The sequence below is a fragment of the Lontra canadensis genome, unplaced genomic scaffold, assembly GCF_010015895.1.
Source record: "Lontra canadensis isolate GAN:19392208 unplaced genomic scaffold, GSC_riverotter_1.0 scaffold35, whole genome shotgun sequence".
NCBI lineage: Eukaryota > Metazoa > Chordata > Mammalia > Carnivora > Mustelidae > Lontra > Lontra canadensis.
The window spans coordinates 6,946,436-6,970,664 of record NW_022631029.1 but is presented as its reverse complement, the minus strand read 5'-3'; the positions used below and the strand labels follow the sequence as shown (position 1 = coordinate 6,970,664).

At 47.7% G+C, this 24,229-nt stretch overlaps 1 protein-coding gene across 4 annotated transcripts; it reads left to right on the top strand.

The window, feature by feature from the left end:
• The first annotated feature begins 257 nt into the window (after window positions 1-257).
• Window positions 258-24,004, top strand: CDC25A (cell division cycle 25A). Of its 4 annotated transcripts, none has more exons than XM_032867931.1 (15): window positions 258-933; window positions 1,936-2,009; window positions 3,363-3,405; window positions 3,915-3,951; window positions 4,639-4,737; window positions 7,156-7,275; window positions 9,913-10,047; window positions 10,616-10,690; window positions 15,344-15,517; window positions 18,109-18,207; window positions 19,884-19,946; window positions 20,042-20,140; window positions 21,188-21,318; window positions 23,264-23,375; window positions 23,586-24,004. In XM_032867931.1, the coding sequence occupies exons 1-15, from the start codon at window positions 764-766 to the stop codon at window positions 23,724-23,726; spliced, it is 1,572 nt and encodes a 523-aa protein (XP_032723822.1). In that variant the 5' UTR covers window positions 258-763; the 3' UTR covers window positions 23,727-24,004. The 4 variants fall into 4 exon arrangements, with proteins under 4 accessions (XP_032723822.1, XP_032723824.1, XP_032723821.1 ...); XM_032867930.1 differs by having other exon boundaries at window positions 259-933; window positions 4,636-4,737; XM_032867933.1 differs by lacking the exon at window positions 7,156-7,275.
• The last annotated feature ends 225 nt before the right edge of the window (window positions 24,005-24,229 follow it).

Sequence of the window (24,229 nt, the reverse complement as noted above, 5' to 3'; positions counted from 1 at the left end):
GCAAGAGAGGTCTCGCCGTCTCTACCCGCGTCTCGCAGGTTCTGCTGGGAGTTTTCATTGACCTCTGAGCTCCCTCTCATTCGGATCTGCTCAGGCCTTCTCTAGGCCCCGCCCCTTAGGGAGAGCGGGTGACCTCGCCGAGCCACGCGAGCCTCTTCCTTCTTCCCCTCTCATTGGCCCAGCGTAGCTGCCATTCGGGAGCGAGGAGGAGAAGTTGCTTGCTGATTGGTGGATTCCGTTTGGCGCCAACTAGGAAAGGGGGGCGGGGCAGCGGAGGTCCCTAGTGATCAGCTATTACCGCGAAAGGCCACCTCAGCAGCGACAGCCCGGAAGGGAGGTGAAGGTCCACTTGGTGCTCCGCGACCCCGGCTTCGGGCAAAAAAAGAGAGAAAAGCGAAGACAGTGAGCCCAGGCCGTTGCCTTGCGGCCCTGGCCGCTCTCTCTTCTCGACCCGACGCGTTTGTTTGGATTTAATCTTCAGGTTGCCGGCGCCCGCCCGCCCGCTGGCCTCGCGGGGTGCGGGGGAATCACCCGTGCATGTCGCTGGCGCCTGCCGGGTCTGGACGCCCGCCCGTCCGCGCCGCTTGCCCGCGGCAGCCGCGTCCCTGAACCGCGGGGTCGTGTTTGTGTTTGACCCGCGGGCGCCCGAGGCGGGGCGCGCGGCCGAGGCCGGTGCCGGCGGGGCGGGGCCGGGCGGGCGGACGGAGGCGGAGGCAGAGGCGGAGGAAGAGAGAGCGGGAGCCCCGGGAGGCCCGGCGCCGCCATGGAACTGGGCCCGGAGCCCCCGCACCGCCGCCGCCTGCTCTTCGCCTGCAGCACCCCTCCCGCACCGCAGCCGGTCGTGAAAGCGCTGTTCAGCGCGCCAGCCTCTGGGGGCCTGTCTCCTGTCACCAACCTGACGGTCACCATGGACCAGCTGCAGGGGCTGGGCAGGTGAGGAGGGTCTGGCGAGCGGTGCCGCAGGCCGCTGGACTCCCAGCCTGCGCTCGGGGTGGGGGTGGGGGGTCCGGCTGGGAAACCGGCCGGGAGCGGGACGAGACCTGTCAGCCGCCCGGCTGAGCTGGGGCCCGCCATGTGCACCCTCCCCCCAGGCGGAACGTGGGGCGGGAGAGGCCGTTCGGACCCTCCAGGGCTGCCCTCAGCCCCGAGCCTGGCCCGGTAGGGGGTGGGGTCGGCCCGGGTTCCCCACCTTGGCCACCCTTTTCAGACTGCTTTGTACTTTTCTTCTGTCCCAATCCCAGGAAGCTCTTTGTAATCTACCCCCACGAGGGCAAAGCGGACCCTTCCAGGCGCTCACTTCCATCCTTTGCTGAACCATCTCGAAGGATCTTAGCTTCCTGCGAGCTTTGTTCCTTCTCTACAGAGAGACATGGCATTTTCTTTCCTGGCATATGTGCAAAATCATCACAGTTCCTCACCCCGTGCACATTCGTGATCTCCACCCCGCTTTCCTATGGCCAGGCCTTTTTATTCAGCTTTCCATCCAAAAACGCTCCCTGGGCTTTTCCTTATGGCAAAATACGCATCCCACGGTGTTTGTGGTGCAGCTGCTCTCCCTTCAGTTTTGGACGTCCCATTGTCTCTGTAAGCACAGGTCTTGTACGTTTTCCAGCCTCTGAAAAGCAGGAACTTGTCTGATTCACCTTTCATCCTAGCAGGTACCTAGAACACATGCTCTCACTTCAGGAAATACTCCAGCATGGTGGTCCTCTTGTTTACAGTGTGGCCCAGGCCATGCCTACCCACTCCCTTCTCATCTTTTATATTCAAGTGCTAACTGGGTGTTTTGGGTGGCAAAATGTGGCTGTGGTGTGGCCTTAGAAGGAGGTGGTTGAGAGCAGCCTGGATACTTGGTAACCTCGTGGCCTGTCTCCTGTATATAACCTTGTCATTATGTTTTAGAAATTTATAGAAAATTCTTTCTCTTGCTTTCAGTGAGTATGAACAGCCACTGGAGGTGAGAAACAGCAGTCTGCAGAGAATGGGCTCCTCCGAGTCAACCGATTCAGGTATTCCTTTAGTCTTCAACATTTATTACGTATTTGCTACATGGGGATCAAGACTTGGAATTTCTTGTAACGGGCACTTCACCCAGAAACTGAGTGTGGTGCCTAGTTGTGACAGTAAACAAGAGTCATGGGATTCCGTGACAAACACCGGTAGAACAGGACAAAGAAGGCCAAAGAAGGCCGTGTAGTAGTTTATGGAGGAAACAAGTGTCCCCAGGGTATGCATGGAGAGGTGGTGTGTGCTTGATCTTGAGGTTGAGTATCTGGGTAAAATGAACCATAACACCAAGACCAGAAAAGCATATCAGTTGAAACGCAGAGTCAAATGATTGTTTCAGTGAGCCTGCTATGGAGGAAACGAGCCAGTGCGTTTTTTTGTGTTTTTTTTTTTTTTTAAGATTTTATTTATTTATTTGACAGAGATCACAAGTTGGCAGAGAGGCAGGCAGAGAGACAGGAGGAAGCAGGCTCCCCGCTGAGCAGAGAGCCCGATGTGGGGCTCGATCCCAGGACCCTGAGATCATGACCTGAGCTGAAGGCAGAGGATTTAACCCACTGAGCCACCCAGGCGCCCCGGGCCAGTGCGTTTTATTCTAATTCATAAATTCATGGTTGTATTTACATAGATGCTTTAGGTTAGGGAACTGCAAGAGCAAAGATCTTAAAATGTAGGCTTCTTAAGAATGAGGGATAGGACTCTTACTTGCAGCAGCGTGGCAAGTGAGAATACCAGAGCTAGCTCTTGACTTCTGCAGTTATGTGGCTATCGTGAGGACAGGTGTAGGCTAGAGCAGACGCTGGTGGGTCTGGGCCATCCTGAGAGGAGTGTCTCCTACACCTTGCTCCCTTTGATGAGATGAGCACCTTACTTGGTGTTATTTTGTTAAAGGCAGTGAAAACTCGGCTTGTGATAGGCCTGATAAATGTATTTTTCCAAGCCCCAGATTACACATATGATCTGACAAGATAAAATATTTGAAGTCAAAACTCCTCCAGAAAGCTGGTACCTATTCTTTCCATGGTCAGAACTCAACAGAAAGTTACCTGGATAATCTCTGTCTGAATAACCAACCAGTCCTTAAAAGATTATGTTCAGCTCTCATATCCTATTCGTTTGATGGTGTTTGCAAGAAGGGCAAGGGGATTGGTAGTTATACTATGGAAATGTTAAGACTTGTGCAGAGATGAAGTTTTTGACAGTCAAATAGTGATGCCCCTGTAATTCTGGCAGAAGTCCAAGCCGTGAGTCTTGACTGATGGCTTAAAGAAACAGTACTAGTAGTATTTTTGCTTTATTTAATGCCAAAATGGTGTTTTGTGCATTATTTCCTGAGGTTTTATTATTTCCCACAGGCTTCTGTCTGGATTCTCCTGGGCCCTTGGACAGTAAAGAAAAGTATGTATTCACTGGTTTTAAAAGTTTGTACTTAGGAAAGACTCCTCTTAATAATGTTTTATTGAAATTCTTTGTGCTCTGGATGGGAGCCCTGGATTTAGCTGCCCCTAGTAAGACTTGTGGATCCTGCAAATAAGTCTGATGCCTTTAGAGAATGAGTTGTTTGTGTCAGCAAATTTTAGGACTTACCATCCTTTATTTCACTGTAATTTGTGGTGTTCTCTTCAAGTCTTGCCCAAGCCTTTACTTCACCCTCTGGCATCAGAGACTTAAGAGAAATGTGAATTTTAAGAGAAGACCTGGGCTTGCTCTTTTTACCTAGAAGCCCAGTAATGTTAGGGGTGCTTGTGAGAACAGGACACAGCCTCAGAAGTCTGTTCTTCCATTTTGCTTAAAATGGGGATGTTTGACTGCCCCCTCCCCAGACTATAGACTAGACACTGCATCTGCTAATATGAATACCTCTCTCTTGTTTTATTTTCATAGTTTATCTAATGATTTCTTTGCAGCCTTGAAAACCCCATGAGGAGAATAAGTTTCCTGCCTGTAAGTTCCCTTGTTTATTTCAAGCTAATTCGTATTATCTGTCTCCTTAGCTATCAGCATGACCTTGATGGTAGAACTTAATTTAGACAGCAAAACCTGCTTTTCCTTAGTCTTGTAAGCACTCCAAACACCTAAACAGCTAAACAACCTCACTTTTCAGTTTTTTTTTCTTAAGATTTTATTTATTTATTTGATAGAGATCACAAGTAGTCAGAGAAGCAGGCAGAGAGAGGGGAGGAAGCAGACTCCCTGCTGAGCAGAGATCCTGATGTGGGGCTTGATCCCAGGACCCTGAGACCATGACCTGAGCTGAAGGCAGAGGCTTTAACCCACTGAGCCACCCAGGTGCCTCTCACCTTTCAGTTCTAACTACCAGTTAGATACAGGAAGTATTCTTTTTTTTTTTGCAGATGATGTTTTGGGGTTGATTTGGCACCCTAAATCTCTGCTAGAGGGCTGTAGACCAACCTTGTGTGGTTAGGTGGGAAGCTGTGTAGTGGGATCTTCTATCTCATGTTGTGGCAAGGTGGAACCCTCGCCACATTTCTGGGTTAACCCCTGCAGTGTGTGAGAAGCTACCCCACCCCCTCCACTGCCATTTTTGTTTTTCTTTTGAACCTGAGTTTCATTGCATTGTCATGTACCCTAATGTCTTTTTTTTTTTTTTTTTTTCCATTTTGACAGCAGAAGCTCTTGGGATGTAGCCCAGCTCTGAAGAGGAGCCATTCTGATTCTCTTGACCATGATGTCTTTCATCTGATGGACCAGGATGAGAACAAGGAAAATGTGAGTGTCATCAGTATACTAACCTAGGATAGAGGTAAAGCCACAAGTGTCAGTGGCTTACACAGTAGTGGCTGGGCTCCTTTCTGGGAGACTAGACCTTTACCACCGAAGCCATGCATGGTCTTTGTAGTCAGAAACCTGCGTTTGAATCCTGCTTATTAGCTGTGTGGCCCTGACCCATTACTTTTCTCTCTCTCTCTCTTTTTTTTAAAGATTTTATTTATTTAAAATCTTTTAAAAAAAAAAAAAGTGACGCCTGGGTGGCTCAGTTGGTTAAGCCGCTGCCTTCGGCTCAGGTCATGATCCCAAGGTCCTGGGATTGAGTCCCACATCGGGCTCCTTGCTCGGCAGGGAGCCTGCTTCTCTCGCTGCCTCTGCCTGCCTCTCTGCCTGCTTGTGTGTACTCTCTCTATCTCTGGCAAATAAATAAAATCTTAAAAAAAAAAAAAGATTTTATTTATTTATTTGACAGAGAGAGGGGACACAAGCAGGGGGAGTGGGAGAGGGAGAAGCAGGCTTCCTGTTGAGCAGGGAGCCCGATGTTGGGCATGGGGCTCGATCCCAGGACCTCGGGATCATGACCTGAGCTGAAGACAGATGCTTAACCAACTGAGCCACCCAGGCATCCTCCCCCACCTTTTTAAAAAGATTTTGTCTATTTATTTGACAGCACAAGCAGGGGGAGCAGGAGGGAGAGGGAGCAGCAGGCTCCCTGCTGAGCAAGGAGCCTAACACAGGGCTTGATCCCAGGACCCTGGGATCATGACCCAAGCCAAAGGCAGATGCTTAACTGACTGAGCCATCCAGGCACCCCACTTACTTCTTTTTAGGCCTCTTCATTTCAAAGTAGCAAAACTTGTAGGACATTATGGAATTAAGTAAGATAATATATATAAAGTATTTAAAATGGTTCCCAGCTGGGAGGATTGCTGAAATGGTAGCTCTTAGGGGTAATTACACCATGAATACTTTTATCCAGAAGGGTCTGCCCAGGCCCTGCCTCTTTGTGCTCACCTGGGATGAGTTGTAAGCTTAGGAAAAGGCTTCTTGGCAGTATTTGAAAGAACAGGGCCAACAAGTCTCTGGGAATTACAGAGTAACTAAACTGGTAGCTTAGAGGGTGAGCTTGTGGTGGACCATTGAAAAGGCTAAGAACACCCCGGCCTGGCTTTTCTCAGACCTGCCAGGTGCCTTGCACAGAGTAAGCACCCAAAACAGTTCAGTGACTCGGCTGAACTTTCCCAGCCTTCATCCTCACTATATCCCCATGTCGATTTCCTCCTCTTCCATTCCCTGCTAAAATGCCACAGTTAATGTTCCTTGTCATCTCCCAGACTTCATGTAAAACCTTCTGCCTCCATAAATTCTCCCAGTAATTCCCTTAGCCACTTGGGGGTGGTTTGGAGGGAGAATGCAGAAGTGAGTTCCTGCCTCAAGTGCTTGGAGCACTGCCTTGGCCTGTGTATGTGTATATATAGAGAGGGAGAGATATATATTGCCTTCTACTGGACGCAAGAAAGCTGTTCTGATGCCTGATATTCCCCTGAACTTGTCTTTTCCCAGGGTTGCCTGCTTGGAACTTTGTTCTGGAGGGAAACAGCATAGATGGTAGTTAAAGAGCTCTTGTGAGCTTAGGCACATCACTTAACCTGTAAGGCCTAGCTTTCCTCATCTGTAAAATGGGGGTGATCGGTGATGGTTCTCTGAGTTAATGCACAGAAAGTTCTGAGTGCTGTGTTGGCATATAAATACTCTGTGATACTATCTGTTACTGCTCTGAGTGCTCACCACAAGTGAAGTGGCTCTTTTAGGTGGGGGTTTATAAGTGCTTTCAGACTTGAAGTAAATGGAATCATACAGAATGTATTCTGTCACTTCTGGCTTTCACTCAACATACGCGATTCATTCGTGTCGTTGAGTAAAACAGTAGTTTTCTTAATTTTCCATTGCTTTGAGTATGAAGTACAAAAACTGTTAAGTGGAAAATAATTAACTCCTCTTGGTAGGAAGAAGGTGGGAAATAGAAAATCCTCAAACAAATCTAGAGGGAGAAGTTTTGGCTCCCATTCACAGGCAATTATATTGAAACACTTTGCTTTAGCTTAGAAGTTGTTGATTTGATTTAGCTTATTAACTCAGTGTTTTGTATACATGGCTGGTATTTATGTTTTTGTCAAGAAATAGTCTTTGTGGTGAGATAAAAATGCTGCCTTAGAAGTTAGCTGTTGACAGAGTCTGTGAAATTCTTGGTGACACAGATCCAGTGTTGAAGTTAAGCTCAGAAACAGGTAAACCCTTAGTTTGGAGACAGTTACAAAGGCGAGCAGTGCCTGCTCCCCTGATTGTCTCACCTGAGCAACAGCCAAGGCCCTGGTTTTCATGGACAGTGGAAGATGTCTTGACTCTACTGTCTTGCAGGAAGCCTTTGAGTTTAAGAAGCCAATAAGACCGGCATCTCGTGGCTGCCTGCATTCTCATGGACTTGAGGAGAGTAAAGATCTCTTCACACAGAGGCAGAACTCTGCCCCAGCTCGGATGGTATGTGCCCTGGCCTTCACAGGGGAGTTCCTCATGGGAACAGAATTAAAGCATCCTCTTTAACCTGGAGTCGGAAACACTATAGTAGCTCTTGTTGTCTTTACCTTGACTTTGTAATTTGAAACTAGACTCACATTTTTTGGTGTTTTTGCTGTGTCTGGAGAGCAGACAGGTAGAAGCAGAGTGAGAGATGGTATGTTTGGAATATTGAACTTGAGCAAGAAATAATTGACCTTGTCAATTCTGGGAAAATGGGACATCCTGGGTCATTCTTCTAAATGTGTGTACGGTGGGATTATAGGTCTTAAAACTTGCTCTTTCATAGTGCTTCCTGGGTGCTAAGATACTTCCAGAGTGGTTTTGTTCAGAGACAGCATTTGGCTTCTTCCAAAGGTGGTTTATTAGGAACTATTAGGGATTCTGGTAAACCCACTCCCTATGGGCTACTTGACAGTACTGGGGGCCACCTACACCAGGGTTATTTTGCAAGACAAAGGTATCACTACTTCCAAAGTTGCCTGCTGGGATCTGACAGCTGAAGCTAGAGAGGCCCTACGAAATGACCACATTTGGTTTCCAGGTTTTCCTGGGAACTTGGCATGTGAAAATATAGCTTTCCAGTCTGGCTTGTGCTGTCAGGTCCAGGTTCAGGTCCAGGTCCAGTATCGTTACTCTGTCTAGCATATGCACAAAGCTCTTCTATATATGTTCCGGTCTTTAAATCTTCATAAGCCTGTGAAGTAGCTGGAGTTAACCCCTTTTATGGATTGGGAAAAGTCTGGTCAGGGAGGTTGGGTGATTTGCCAAAGGACACATAAATAGAAGACCAGGATTTAACAAAATCTACTGATTCCCAACTACGCAGTAATTCTTTTAAGTACTGGGTATCCAAAACTAAATCTCTTTAGTGTGCCCTTGAAGACCACTACATCGGGGTTTATTGTGGTCACCTGGTCATCCCTAATTATAGGTGACATGTCCATCATTTGCTGTATCACGTGTGCACTAGGGATCCCAGAACTTAGATCACAAATACTGGTGTTGTAAATTTTTTTTTTAAAGATTTTGTTTATTTATTTGTCAGAGAGATAGAGCACACAAGCAGGGAGAGCAGCAGGCAAAGGGAGAAGCAGGCTCCCGGCTAAGCAAGGAGCCCAATGTGGGACTTGATCCCAGGACCCTGGGATCATGAACTGAGCCAAAGATAGACGCTTAACCAGCTGAGCCACCGAGGCGCCCCACAAATAGTGGTATTCTAGTGTGAGCCTTCAAGGGTGTTGCCCCACAATAAAATTACCTGCCCCTTGGTTCTGCTGGCTGAAAACTTGCCAGTATGCCCCAGGCATGCTCGGGAGCACTTGTGGAGGTTCAGAGGCACCTAGAACTTATGTGAAGCAAGCAGGTGCCTGAAGCAGAGGAGGCCAGCCACAAAGGGATTTGTGTCTTAAGGATTGTCTATAGGACTTAGGTTGAGACTGCTTCCTTACTGTGGGGAAAAAATCCCTCTCTGAACATTTTTCCTGGCTTTGGGAAGTATCCGGAAAAGATACAGTTCACTATCAGCAATGTTTGTATTAGTAATGTTTATATCTAGACTCTTTTTAAGATTTTACTTATTTATTTGAGAGAGAGAGAATATGAGCGGGGCAGAGGGGCAGTGGGAGAGGGAGAAGCAGACTCCCCGTCGAACAGGGAGCCACGTGGGGCTTGATCCCAGGACCCCGGGATCGTGACCCAAGCTGAAAGGAGACCCTTAACTGACTGAGCCACCTAGGCACCCCAGTAATGTTTATCTCTAGATGGTAGACTTATGAGCCATCTGTCTAAATTTCCTATATTAAATATATAGTAGTTTTATGATGGGGGTTACCCCCCAGAGAACAACATAGGGTCACCTAGTAAAATACCCCATTTTTACTCCAGGAATGGTTCTCTCTCCTAGGAGAAAATGTAGTGGGGAGAGAAGCTTGGGCTTTGGAGTCAAATGGGTGAGCCATGTGATCTTGGTAACCTCTCAAGCATTGATTTCCTGATTGGTTAAATAAGTAGAGAAGGAGTAATTCCCCTCAATGTGTTGTGAGGTTTAAATGGAACTGAACACTTAAGATGATATCATAGTGCCCAGTACACAGTAATTCCTCAGTTAAAAACAGTACTTATCATTCAAATTCCAAGTCTAACGGACTAGGATAGACTTTGTAGAATCAGGCCACCCTTTCCTCTCCCCGCAACCCCGTCAGAGCTAGAGTCACATAGGCATTCTCTAGGCAGTTCTGTGGGCGGAGACTGTATCACTTTCCTCCTTGCAGCCGGTTATCCTGCTGTATCACAACCCGCTTCGCGGATTACAGTCCTCTGATAAAGCAAACCTTGCCCTTCGCTAGAGGCTCTCCCCAACTCCACTGTAAGGTGAATTGCTTCTGAGAAGAGGTTTTTTTGAAGGCTTCCAGGCCTGATGCTGCTCAGGACTGTAGATATCAAATCCTTTGTCATCTTGGGCTGCATTTTCTTTTGATGAGTAGCTGCCACAATTTTACTTCTAATAAATACAGTATGTTTTCCTCATAAAATCTAGTGACCCATCCAAGGGAATCCAGTGTGATCAGTCATTTACAAGATGTGAATTCTGTCTTCCAGCTTTCCTCCAACGAAAGAGATGGCAGTGAGCCCGGGAATTTCGTCCCTCTTTTTATGCCTCAGTCCCCTGTGACAGCCACTTTGTCTGATGAGGATGATGGCTTCATGGACCTTCTTGACGGAGAGAATCTGAAGGTGGGTGGGTGTGTGTGTGTGTTCCTACCCATTCCACTGAGTTGTGTGTGTGTGTGTGTGTGTGTGTGCGCGCATGTGTTCCTACCCATTCCACTGAGTACGCTGGGGAAGTCGTGAGAAAGAACTGCAGTTCCCCAGGGCTTTGGGTGGCTGATATTTTTGTTCTTTATTGAGACTCTGCTCCTAGTCTAGTTAAATCTGAGGTGGAAGTAGGACAGTTCAAAAGAAGACACCGGGAGGATCCTTCTTACCCTGAAGGAGCTGACAGTCTATTTTGTACAAGAGACTGGGAACAAGAAGGTGTAGGATGAGCTGGTGTAAAGCTGGAGAGCTAGAAACTACCTCCTCACATATCCTTGGGGTTGGGGGTGCTTTTAGCTACATGTTCAGGTACCCGAATTGTGAAATGTGATGCTTTTCTGACCTTAACATACTGGGCAATGGGAAAGAGGAGCGAACGTTGAGGCTTCCTATCCAGGCCTATCTGATACTTCTCAGGCAGAGTCACACCTAACGCCTTCAAACTGTTAGGCTCTGCTGGATCTTTATAATAGTTTTTCTCTTTTAGAATGATGAAGAGACCCCATCGTGCATGTCGAGCCTCTGGACAGCTCCCCTTGTCATGAGAAGAACGACAAACCTTGTAAGTTGTTCCTGTGTGTCTGGAGAGAGACTCGAGTAATTAGGCCTCTGGGACAGAGTGGACTAGACTAAATGGAAAACTAATCCTTCTGCCCACATCACCACAGGGATCAGAAATAGTTTCATTTGATTCTGTCTTTCGGTCTGTGGGCCTTTCCCTTGACTGGTCACTGGTGTTCTCTGGTGTAAAGCACCCTGTTTCTTTGTTTTCTTTTGTTTCTTTGTTTCCTTATTGGTGTGTGAGGAAGTCTGGCAGGGATACATACACACTAGTTCTTATTTTATAATTTTTAGTTTATCCCAACCTTTCTTGGTCAAGTTAATGTCCTCTTGTGTGTGTGTGTGTGTGTGTGTGTGTGTGTGTGTGTTAATGTCTTTTCTGTTCAACTCTGACCTCTCTTACTTTCTAGTTTAAGATCTCAGGAAAATGTTTGCTAAATTGAACCCCTCGTAAGTGACCATGATGGATGGCACCTTTGTGTTCTCAGCTGTGGGTGCTGGGCCGGGTAGTCTAGGGATTGGCCCTGAATGAGGCTGAGTTCACAGGCCCAGGCCTTGGTTGGCCTCAAAACCCAGGATGTCTTCCAGGAGCTGAGAGGCACACCTACGTGGGGAGCTGGCTCTCCTCTTTCTTAGGTTTGCTTGATTGTTTTTTCCATGTTTTTCAACATTTGCACAAATACTGCCAAACGTTTGGAACAAACATTTTCTGCTCAAAGATTCTGTTTTACTGCAGGTATTTTCCACGTGGAGTTTCAGATTATTTCAGAGCATAAGGGTGCTGAGAGTGTTACTCGTAGATAACTGAAGTTTTATATCATTTTTATGTTTTTCCTATTTCCTGTTTTTCCATTTCTCCTGTATAGACTCACTCACAGCTCATATTTAGGACAGATATTTGTGTTTCTTTTGCCTAGGTCAAGTTAGACTTGCCTCGGACCCAGCCAAGCATTTGCTTACAACTGTTACGGATAGAGGCACATCCTGGATGGCTTCTTCATTGGTGTAGGGTCCGAAAGTGGCCCATGAAGCTCTGTGTCCCACCTCTGCAGAGCAGAGCCCCCTCTGGCCCTCTGCTTTACCTGCTCAGAGAGGTGCTCTGAGTTTGAGAAGGGGCAGGCGGCTTGCTGTGGCGGCCACCAACATTTGGCTTCAGCCAGGAGTTTGAGGCATCAGTGGGTGAACTCAGTCTGTGCTTTCACACTGAGACTTCGCTTCTAGCCGGTGTCCTTCATAGGCTGTTGTTATAGCTTGTATAGCTTGTGTGTCATCATCTTGTCCCACATAGGGTTTGCCCCGCTGTCATCCTCAGCTACACCTTTGTTTGACTCAGCCCCCATTTTAAAACTTCACCCTTTCAGCAGTACGACGACAGCAAGGAATGAGTTATTTTTCCACGTCTCTGTCACACAGTAGCCGTGGAGCTCTGGAGCCCCCAGTGGGGAAGCAGACAGCAGCTTACCCTGTATTGGTCACGTGTAGCCCATCGAATGGGTGGGCCTTGTGGACCCTTCACGGGCAAGAACGTCCATGCCCGTAGAAAGAGCCATAAGCTGTGAGCCACCACCTGAGTGTTGTGAGCAAGTCGGGGGCCGATCCCACAGGGAGGGCACGTTTGCTCAGGGTCTCAGGCTGTGTGGGAACTTGCTGGGGGGCAGGATGTGTGAAAGAGAGTTCATCTGGGGAAAAGCACATGGCCCTGTGAAGGGGGAGAATGGGGACATGTGGTGGGCAGGGGTGAGGTGGTGACGGGTGTCACCCGTCTGCCAGTCTAAGGGGGTTGGACGGATTTCCCCAGGGACGCTAGAATTTGAGTGTGACCCTTAACTGGAAGGGAGGAGGGGTCAGTTAACAAACAGAGTACTTGGGCGCTGGTTGTGACTATTTGGCAAAGTGCTCCAGACTTTTTCTGATTTACAGGGAGATGAGGGAATAGTTGAAGGAATCCTAAATTAGGAACAAGTGGTATTTAGGGGTAAATAGTGGTAAAGGGGAAGTCTTGACAATGGCACCAAAGTTGTCAGTGGGAGAGACACTCTTAAAAAAAAAATCCTCAGTTTTGTTGGGTGTCTTTTTGTTTAAGTACGTGGTGCGTAGAGAGCTTGCTGTCTCCCATCTTCTCCGTAGCATTTGGGATGGTAGCGCTGTGCCCTCAATTATGCCACCTTAGGTGAGTACAACCAAAGGTCAAGTGGAACAACAGGACCTAGGGATCTGGGTTTAGACCCACAAATGGAGACCTTGAGAGATCATTTCATCTGTCTGCATGTTTCCCAGCTTGTAAAACAAGGAGTCTTGATTAGGGGAAGGATCACATTTGTTGCCTGCTCTTAACATCCGGTAGTTGGAAAAAGACTTTTCAAGTATGAAGGCTTTAGTCTAAAGACTATTTGCCCCCCCCCCTTTTTTTTCAATCTTTTTCATGTATTTTTTTGAGCTTTCTTGTGTATTTATGTTCCATATCATCTAGCACAACACTTGCCAAACAACAGTAACTCACAGACTTTCTCTCAGTATATCACCTATAGACTTCTGTTTCCATCAGGGATACTTTCAAACAAAGCTAGAAGCGAGGCTATACATGCACAGGGACACATTCTCAACTATTTTGCAGACGCTTGGTGAAAATTAGATACTGTCACAGCACAAAGTGAGAGCCCCATGCACTTAGGTATAATATAAATTGATATCCTTACATTTTTAAACTAGCATGGCCCTTGAACTATCAATATGGGACAAATGAACTATACCCCTAAGATCACTTAAAAATTATAAGCATTGCTAATGGGCTATCCCAGTACGAATGCTCTGACTAAATTTACTAGGTCCCTTTGAAAGACATAAATTGTATGTCTTTATGTATGTACATAAATTGTACAGAATGAGGAAGCTTGGGAAATGTCTATCAGTTTTTTGTTGGTGGTGGTTTTTTTGTTTTGTTTTAAAGATTTACTTATTTATTTATTTATTTGACAGATCACAAGTAGGCAGAGAGGCAAGCAGAGAGAGAGGAGGAAGCAGGCTTCCCACCGAGCAGAGAGCCCAATGTGGGGCTTGATCCCAGGACCCTGGGATCGTGACCTGAGCCAAAGGCAGAGACTTTAACCCACTGAGCCACCCAGGCACCCCTTGTTGTTGTTTAATCAGGTTTTTAACCAATAGAGTTCTGGGGCCCTTCACAGTGAGGACTTGCCTTATAAGGATACTTACTGCAGACTCTGAGTTGCTGGGCTGTGTTGGAAATGTGGTTTGGGCCCTTGGGGTGGTTCACAGTTCCCCCTGAGATTGTTGAAGGTAGTGACCCTCTTCCCCAAAAATGCTTTCAGCTCTTCTAGGTTAAAAAACAAACAAATAAAAAAGAACTCTGGTCTCGCTTTTCAGAAAACATTCCATTAATATGGAATAGATTTTTTAGGAATAGTCTTGGTCTCTGGGAAAGTTGGTTTGGGAGTGGCACACTCTTCTAGGGATTAACTGGAACATTTCAAGGACGCATCACAATTATAGTATCAACTTGAAAAGGAGTGGTTTACTGGGGTATGAAAGTAGATTCTGCATGGAAGGGAAAGCCAAGCCAGGGCACACTGAGTCATGAACAGACACATGAGTTTAGACTGCCCCTCCCACTGGTCAGAGTGGCTGCCTCAGGACTCTGGAAAATTAGTCTTAGAAAGACCAGGTCAAGAGGACTTTTTTTTTTTTCCCCTTAATTAATACCTTTTTTTTTAAAGATTTAATTAATTTATTTATTTGACAGAGATCACAAGTAGGCAGAGAGGCAGACAGAGAGAGAGGGGGAAGCAGGCTCCCCACTGAGCAGAGAGCCCGATGCGGGACTCGATCCCAGGACCTTGAGATCATGACCTGAGCCGAAGGCAGAGGCTCAAGCCACTGAGCCACCCAGGTACCCCTCAAGAGGACTTTTGAACACAATTTTGAAGGCACTTGCTCCTCTGTGCACCCCTGTTCTTACAAACGCACACCCTTAGCACTATCTTAACACCTCATTGGCCCTGTTTTCTAGCATGATCTAGCAACTTCATACCTTTTCTGGATTTAGGTGGGGTATTAAAACCGGTTGAGAGCAAGGTGCAGGTTAACAAACAGTGGGGAGGAGGCAAACCAAAAATGTGTTCCCAGCTGGAAGGTAACAGTGATTTGACCTTGGGGACTCTGTGTAGACAGCTTTGGAGAGCTGATTGTCTTCTCATCTCCGTATCCTGTCAGCTGTATACGTGTTCGGTAGGCATCAGGTACTCAGTGGCTACTATGTGCCCAGGCCTCCAACAGTCACTGGGACTAGAGAAAGGGACAGTGTGTTTCCTCCCAGCAAGCCCTTCACCCATCCTCTTTACTGTCCCAAATGAACAGGGGTTTTTGTTTGGTTTGGGTTTTAAGATTTATTTATTTTAGGGAGAGCTCTAGCAACCGGGAAGGGAGAGGCAGAGGGGGAGAGAATCCTGAAGCAGACTCCGTGCTCAGGAGTCTCCGTGCTCAGGGTCCATGCGGAGCCTGACTCTAGTTGATTCCAGGACCCTGAGACCATGACCTGAGCTGAAACCCAGAGTTGGCTGCCTAACCAACAGAGCCACCCAGCTGCCCCTCAAGTGAGCAGGTTTTAATGGAAGATGGGTCTCTTTTGTTTCCTCTGTAGGGGAATCGATGCAAGCTGTTTGACTCTTCGTCCCCGTGTAGCTTCGTCACCCGGTCAGTGTTAAAAAGACCAGACCGATCTCAAGAGGAGCACCTGCCCGCAAATACAAAGCGGAGAAAGAGCATGACTGGGGCCGGTCCCGAGGAGGCAGCCAGTCCAGAGAAGCCCCAGGAGGTTGGTCTGGCAGGTGCCTCTTCGTTCAAGGAGCATGATACTGTATTTTTCAATTCTGAAATTTCCATTTGGTTCTTTTTCTTTGCCAAGACTTACTGTTTTCCATGTGTTTCAAGCATGTTCCCAGTTGGCTCTTGAAGCATTTTAGGATGGCTGCTTTAAAATCCTCGCCAGATAATTCCAGCGTCCAAGTTGTGGTGGTGGGTTTGGTTGATTGTCTTTTCTTATTCAAGTTGAGATCTTCCTGATTCTTGCTATGGCAAGTGATCTTTATATTGTATCCTGTGTATTTGGGGTATCATAAGACTCGGGTCTATGTAAATGTTCTATTTTAGGCCTGTGATAACTGCGGGGATGATAGGGGTGGAAGTTCAGGTTCCCCCAACACAGCCTCGCTTGACACACTGGATGGGGGTAAGCCTCATTATTATTGGGCAGGAGTGGGGGTTCAGGGTCCCCACAGGGGCTCTGCTGATACCGTTCCAGTGGAATGGAGACTGGGCATTTCATTACAGTTGGGCAAGGGCTGAACAAGTTAGCTCCCTGCTTCTGACCGGGCCTGGTGTTGGGCCATCAGTTTTCCCTTGGCGTTGCCTACAGTGGTGGTATTGTCTTAGTTTTCTGCCTTGATAGGCGGCCCTTTTCTTAGTTCTTTGGTTAGGGAGAATAGACTTTCCTTATGGTTTCTTACTACTTTGAGTTTGCTACATCACTGTCTTCTGGTCTACTTGGATCTACAAATTACCCACTATTTTAAGTTTGTTTCACAACGGTGTAGTGTTTTTCAGTATTTTCTAAGTGTTCTGGTTCCATTGTTTTCTTTTAATTCAGACCTATCATGGCCTAATAAAAGTTTAATTTTTTTTAAAGATTTTATTTATTTATTTAACAGAGAGAGCGAGATCACAATAGGCAGAGAGGCAGGCAGAGAGAGAAGGGAAAGCAGGGGCTGGGGCTGGGTCTCATGATCCTGAGATTTTGATCTGAGCTGAAATCAGGTCAGATGCTTAACCAACGAAGCCACCCAGATGCCCCGGTGTAATTTATAATTGTGCCCTAAATGCGTTTCCAGTTTATTTGTTCCAATCTAGGTTAAAATAAGGTCTGTGCCTTGCAGTTAGTCACTAGGTCTCTTATTATTTGGGCCCCTGGGCTCCATCTTTTTGTTTCTTTCTTGAGATTTATCGGTTGAAGAACTCAGACCAGTTGTCCTGTAGAAGTTCCCAGTCCTATGGGATATTCTGACTTTGTCTTCTATCCTCTGGATGACCCGTACACCTAAACTCCGGGAAGGCTTAATCAGATTGCGGTTCCATTTCTTTGGCATGACTATTTCCTGGGTGATTCGTTTACTTGGATCACACAGCCCGCCACTGGGCAGTCATTGATGAATATTGCCTAGGTTTCATTTAACAAAGGTTTCAGAAACTGATCCTGCAGTTCCATCACTCGTCCTTTATTGGTAGAATGTTCCCACAAAGAGAAACTTCTGCGCATCAAACTCTTTGGTCACCCTTGGGAAAGACAGAATGAATGCTGGATCTCTTTGAAGTGAACATCCCCCATAAACACCCAACTGTGACCCAAGAAGGAGCCCCGGCAGCCCCTCAGAGCCCCTCCTGTGCTTCCCCTCAGTAACACGGATCTGAGCTCTGCCAATGTGGCCAAGTTTTGCCCATGTTTGAATCTTGTATCCTTGGGGTCCTACTGTATATATTCATTTATGTCTGGATTCTCTTGTTCAGCATTATTTTTGTGAGAATCATTTGTTGTATATCATTTCCGTGGTTGGGTCCTCCCCTACCCCTCGCCTTTTTTTTATTGCTGTGTAGTATTGACAGATTATATATCTTCCCACTCTGGCTTGCCGTTTCTCTTAATACTGTTCTTTTGATGAACAGAATTTCTTGATTTTTAAATGTATTTCAGTTCATCAGTCTTATCTCTGTTCAGTGCTTTTTGTGTCCTGCTTAAGAAATCCTTACCTCCCTATGACTAGCCCTTTTGGGGTTGACTAGTTGCCTGACTAGTCTGGTAACTTCCTTGCTACTATCAGAAGGCATTCCAGGTTTATCTTGTACATTTCTTGTCCCAACCTGGAGTCAATTGCTTCTTCAAAAAGCCCTGCTTTCTTTTCTTTTTTTTTTTAAGATTTTATTTTTAAGTAATCTCTACACTCTACATGGGGCTTGAACCCAGATCATGATCCCAGGATTCTGGGATCAAGCCCCACATCGGGCTCTGCTCAGTGGGAAACCTGCTTCTCCCTCTCCCTCTGCCTGCTGTTTCTCCTACTTGTGCACACACGCTCTCTCTCTCTCTCTCAAATAAATCTTCTAAAAATTTTTAAAAATTTAAAAAGGGAAGAAAAAAACTTAGTTTCAGAACATTTGAGTTAGACACTGAAATAATAGACCTAGTCAGTGACCCACATTGTCTTTTTCATTCCAGATTCAATCAAATAAGGAAAATATTTTATTTGCTAAATACAGACATTTACATGTCATCTCCTGGTGACATGTTCTAGGTGAATGTTTTCAAAAGTCCTATTCGGAACCCTGGCCTCATTTTCCACCTTTGATTTGTTACAGATTCTACATCAGTCTTTATCCTTGGCATCTTCCCCAAAGGGCACCATTGAGAACATTTTGGATAATGACCCAAGGGACCTTATAGGAGACTTCTCCAAGGTAATTCTTTTTTTTTTTTAAGATTTTATTTATTTATATGACAGACAGAGATCGCAAGTAGGCAGAGAGGCAGGCAGAGAGAGAGAGAGGAGGAAGTAGGCTCCCTGCTGAACAGAGAGCCCGATGTGGGGCTTGATCTCAGGACCCTGGGATCATGACCTGAGCCAAAGTCAGAGGCTTTAACCCACTGAGCCACCCAGGCACCCCATTCTCCAAGGTAATTCTAAACAGACGCAAGGAGTTCTGGCTATGTGATTTGGACTTTGGGGTGTTTCCTAGAACCTCCCTCAGCCTTTCTCCCTCCCTGGAGTGGCTCTTGCAATGCCCCCAAGGGGACACAGTTTGAAGTTTTTAAAGGTAAGGAAACAGTCTCATGATCTGATGTATCTTTCTCTGCCACTGTCAACCTTACTGGTACTGATCAGACAAAGTAGGAAGCCACCAACCAGCCACCTCAACTCCAACCCAAAGGCCAGGCTCCTTGGGAACTGTGTTTCTGATTATAAAAATAGTAGTGCAGTAAAGTACAAAGAAGCAAGAAAAAACCCGTAGCCTCACAATATGACTGTATCAAAAGGTTATCTTAGAAAATCCTAAATTGACAAATTTCTCTATTGTCCAGAGAAGCAAAGTCTTTGAGGGAGTAGGCCCTCAGGGAAGTGTGGAGGAAGATCTGAAGTCTGATACATCCGGATTTGCTGAGTGGAGGACTTGGCGGCCTTTGGGCTGTGGTGAAATAGGAGGGTGGGACAGAGAAGGTAGCGGCTGGTTCAGCCACAAGGACATGAAGGCTACCAGATCAATTTCTTATTCATTAGTTTAGCTAGCATTTGTTAAAGCATTTACTGTTACGTATTAAGCAAAGATTCCAGTATGAGACCCAGTCCCTTTCCTCAAAAACACTTCTCATGTGGTAAGACTTGCTGTGCCATGGACCATGGACTGCACAGTAGATGGAAATGAAGGTCAGTGCAGTATAAGCAGACTGGGAAAAATGAAGACGGGTTGTCCCAGCTAGAAGATTGGGGAAGGTACGGGTCTGGGCCATATTTCACATTTCAGCCAGGTAGGTTTTGAAGGAATAGAGACCTGTAAGGGGATTAAAAATAGGAGACAATTCTGTCTGAAGGGAAGAGCAAGCAGATACTGGGTGTGTCCTCGTTGATGGAACCTTCCATTCGAATTGAAGCTGTTGGTTATATTTGTCATAATGACCTTACAAATGGCCATGGGGACGGGTGAGCTCTTGATTCAGCGAATTGCCCTAATGAGTATTTGTCGATGTGTCTGTCTTTCCCCTCAAGGCCAGGCCAGGTCTCATTTTTCCCATCTCCAATGCCCAGCACCATGTTCCTGCCAATTTGGCTACTGAGATGAAGCTTCCTGACAAGGAGGGGGAAGGAAATTACCTGAGTTTTCTGTATGTTTTCTGGCTTACTAGCTAGCTAACCTCAGATAGGGTGCCCAGCTTTACACATGAGAATGAGGATAATAGCCTTTTAGGTATGAGCAAACATGCGATGTCAGGATGTTGACAAAGTGCCTAGATAAGTAACCTGCCTGTACTATTAAGGTTTGTGTATAAAGCTGCCTCTTGCCAGGCAGGCTAGCAGTGTAAATGTTGCATTTATAGGCCTTTTGAGATTTACTAAGTATCTTTTTTTTTTTCCCCCAAGGGTTATCTCTTTCATACAGTTGCTGGGAAGCATCAGGATTTAAAATACATCTCTCCAGAAATTGTAAGTCGTCTTTTTGGATCCTGCCACCCATGGGGTATTTGATTCTAGCTATTCCTGGCAGCCCAAGTTGATTCTCCTGGGCTTTCTGTCCACAGATGGCATCTGTTTTAAACGGCAAGTTTGCCAACCTCATTAAAGAATTTGTCATCATTGACTGCCGGTACCCATATGAATATGAAGGAGGCCACATCAAGGTATGTTCCTGAGACTTGCTGGTGAGCCCTGCTGTTGTGGGAGGCATAGAAGGAGCCCTGACAGGATCTGTGATTTTATTTATTTATTTTTAATTTTTTTTTTTTTTTAAGATTTTATTTATTTATTTGAGAGACAACAAGAGTGAGAGAGAGCAATAGACTCTCCGCTGAGCAGGGAGCCAGGTGCCCACCTCAGTCCCAGGACCTTGGGATCATGACCTGAGCTAAAGGCAGATACTTAAGACTGAGCCACCCAGGCGCCCCACGGATGTGATTTTTTAAAAGGTGGCAGGATGGTCAGGGTGTGTGGGTGGCTTAGTTGGTTAAGCGTCCTCTAACTCTTGATCCCAGCTCAGGTCTTGATCCTAGGGTTGTGAGTACAAGCCCTAAATAGGGCTCCACACTGGGCATGGAGCCTACTTAAAAAATAAAAAGTAAAATAAAGGGGGAGGGTGTGACACCTGGCTGTTTATTAGCTCACATGCTGGTTATGAGAATTTTTGAAAAGAGGCCTCGATTCCTGGGGCAGTGAAGAACGTTGCCTGGCCTGCACTGCTCACCGCACTGCTGCAGATGCTCGCTGTCCTAGGCCTCACACCGGCACCATCCAGGGCGTTTCTAGGTGGTACCCACTGATTGCTAAGCCAGGCCTGAGCATGCCAAGGCTCCTGACCAGAAGCCAGTCTCTGGGGACGTATCTCCGTCTATGCCAGGCTTAGATGCCTCTAAGTCTGTAATGGAATTAAGCCGCAGGGTGGCGGGTGGGTGTTGTGACACTGTTTCCCAGGAAGAAAGTGACTGGTTGTGCCAGCTTAATCTTTTAACCAATAAAATAGTGTTGAAATATATAGTAAAGGGATACATTCAGTACGTGGGTGTTTGCCACTGTCTCAGTGGCTTTCGAAAGTCCCGAGTTCGTAAATACCAGTCATGTCCACCGTAGTCGTAACAGAATATGATGAGGTACCAATTAAAGATGACTCTCCCAGAATCCTTATTGGCAAGTGTGATGCGTACGGGTGCCAAGAGTCTCTGGTGCCTCCACAGGGTGCGGTGAACTTGCACATGGAGGAGGAGGTTGAGGACTTCTTACTCAAGAAGCCCATTGTACCTACTGATGGCAAGCGCGTCATTGTCGTGTTCCACTGCGAGTTCTCTTCTGAGCGAGGTCCTCGCATGTGAGTGTTGCGTGCAGCTGGGCTCTGGGGCGCGGGCCCGCGGTAACTGGGGGGATGTGGCCGGGGATGGCTCGCACTCGGGGCAGACGTCAGCACACTGAGCACCCTATCACACCTCCTGAGTCATTTCCATACCCTTGCCTGCATGCATGCAAATGTTGGCTTTGTGAAAGTTCAAATTCATGTGTAGCAGATGTTTTCCCAAATTCTTATCTATTAAACCGTCATTTGATTTGATGAACAGCTTCCTTGAGTGTGGCTTTTTATAGGTTTGACCTAGCAGTTTTTGTTGCCAAGGGCTTTGGGCCTTCTCCAGCCTGGCCCTGTCTCAGATGCTAGTGTGGTCTGTGCTGGGAGAACAGGGGGACAGCTGGAGAGGGGGGTGGGGGCTGGGGCAGGGCGGGGTGCAGCTTTGACCAGGGTGGGCCAAGGTAAACTTTTCATAGGCCCGCAGGCCTAGATTCTTGCATAGCCTTTTCATTTTGAATCAGTTCAAAAGTCAGGCCACATGGGGACAGCTGGGGGGCGCAGTCCGTTAAAAGTCCCAACTCTTCATTTTGGCTCAAGTCATGGTCCCCAGCTTTGGGCTCTGTGCTCAGCAGGGAGTCTGCTTGAGATTACCTCCCTCCCTCTGCCACCACCCCGCCCCCAACACCACACACACACTCAAATCTCTTTTAAAAAAATTGTTTTTAATTTATTTATTTGAGAGAGAGAGCATGTGCAGGAGTGGGGAGGAGGCGGAGGGAGAAGCAAATTCCCCGCTGAGCAGGGAGCCCCACACAGAGCTTGATCCCAGAACCCTGAGATCATGACCTGAGTCGAAGGGAGATGCTTAACTAACTGAGCTGCCCAGATGCCCCTACGTAAAAAAAAAAGGGGGGGAGCTTTGCCTGTATGTGCTTCACCTGACGTCCACAGCGCCGCTGTTTTGCCTCACTGGACCACATGCACCTGCAGCAGCAACTTGTCTCCCCACCTCCCTCCCAAGGACAGGGACTTGCCCTGAACTTGGCACAGAACTGTTCATAGGAAGAGGCAGGGTTTCAGCGAGGACTCCTGTTCCTTCACGAGTGGGATTACTCATTCACTCTACAGGTCCTGTTGCCTCTCGCCTGCTAGAAGGTGTTCTGGGCACTGCAGGGAACAGCAAAACGTAGGAGAGCAAAAAATCTTGGTCTTCACGGAGCTTGCATTTCTGGGTGGGCAGAAAAGACAAACAAAAAAATAAGTCAGCTACTCAGTGTGTTAGAAGGTGCTTTGGAGACAAATAAGATGAGAGGTGGGTGCCCCCAGCACGTTGGAGGAGCAGCAAGGTGGCAGGAGTGGCTGGAGTGGGGAGATGGGGAGAGTGGCGGGGGTGGGGTGCCACGTTGTGGGCCCCTGGGAGGACTTCGGCTTTGGTATCAGGGATCGGGAGCTTAGGAGCCAAGGCCGGGTGAGGGCTGTTAGTAAGATCTTCAGAATTCAGTCCAAGCAGAGGGTGGAAGGAGGCGCCCTGAGGCAGGAGACAGCTCAGCCTCTTTAAAAGCCACAGGAAGAAGGCAGCCGGCTTACACAGGAAGTAAGGGAGGGACCCCGGGTCGTGGATGTGCCAGGAGCGGAGACTGCAGTGGGGAGCTGGCTCAGAAGCTGTCACTCCATGTGGGCAGCTGCATGTCACTCTGGTGGGGGCAGGGAGGACGCTGGGCAGGGGCCGGATGGTAGGGCTGTTTAACTCAGAGGAAGGACCATTGGGGAGAGACTGTCTCCCTCCCACCACCTGGGAACTCTTCCTAAAGATCACGTGTGGCCAGGAACGCACAGCTCAACATGTTTCCATGAATGACCGGGAGACTGGGAAGCTGTGTGAGGAGTGTTTGCACCGCCCCGCCGCGCTTGCTGCGTTGTGTCATGTTCTCTGCGTCACAAGGGCTCACCTCGCTTTGGCCTGCCTTCTTCGTAGGTGCCGATACGTGAGAGAGAGAGATCGGCTTGGTAACGAGTATCCCAAACTCCACTACCCTGAGCTGTATGTCCTGAAGGGTGGGTACAAGGAGTTCTTCCTGAAATGCCAGGTAAGGGGGAGTCTATGGAGGGCGTAGTGCCCCCTCACCCAGCTTGAACGGTCCGATCTGTCTGGTGGGCATGGCTGTGTCTCATCTGGGGATCTGCCCTGCACGGAGAAGGGCCCTGGAACGTGCTGTCCAGTGGGCGCTGCTCCCAGCCTTGCACGTGGGGGGAGCCATGAGGCGGGGGCCCCTCATCTCGTCCTCTCCCATCTGCAGTCTCACTGTGAGCCCCCCGGCTACCGCCCCATGCACCACGAGGACTTCAAAGAAGACCTGAAGAAGTTCCGCACCAAGAGCCGGACCTGGGCAGGGGAGAAGAGCAAAAGGGAGATGTACAGCCGTCTGAAGAAGCTGTGAGGGTGGCCACGCCAGACTACAGCAGCCTGAGCTTCCCTCCGTGCCTTCCCCCTTCCCTCTTCGCTGCAGAGAAACGTGAGCGAAGGGGCCAGCCGTGTGCGCAACGTGCAGAGAGAGGACCGGGGCTGGTTCGCCTTACCCCTGCCTCTGCGCTCCCGGGCTGGGAGCCTCTTCTGTCCCTGTAAGACGTTTTCCTCCTGCCTCGGGACTGGCTGCCAAGGCTGTCACTGGCCACAGCATCGTTCCGAGCACCGAGTCAGGAAGTTCTGACTTCTCACGCCCCGACCACCCCCGGCCATTGGACAGACCACCTGGGGCCTTACGGTCCACTGTCCTCTCCGGAGGGGAGGCGTCGGAGAGTGAGAGAGAAGTCACGGAAGCAGAAATGCTGCTGGCCAGATACCAAAGACAGCCTGGGAAGGGAACCGTCTCAGTGGGATAACCCGTATCTTTAATTTATTCAACTTCATCAATCACTTTAATATTTTTTTTTTAATTCCTGG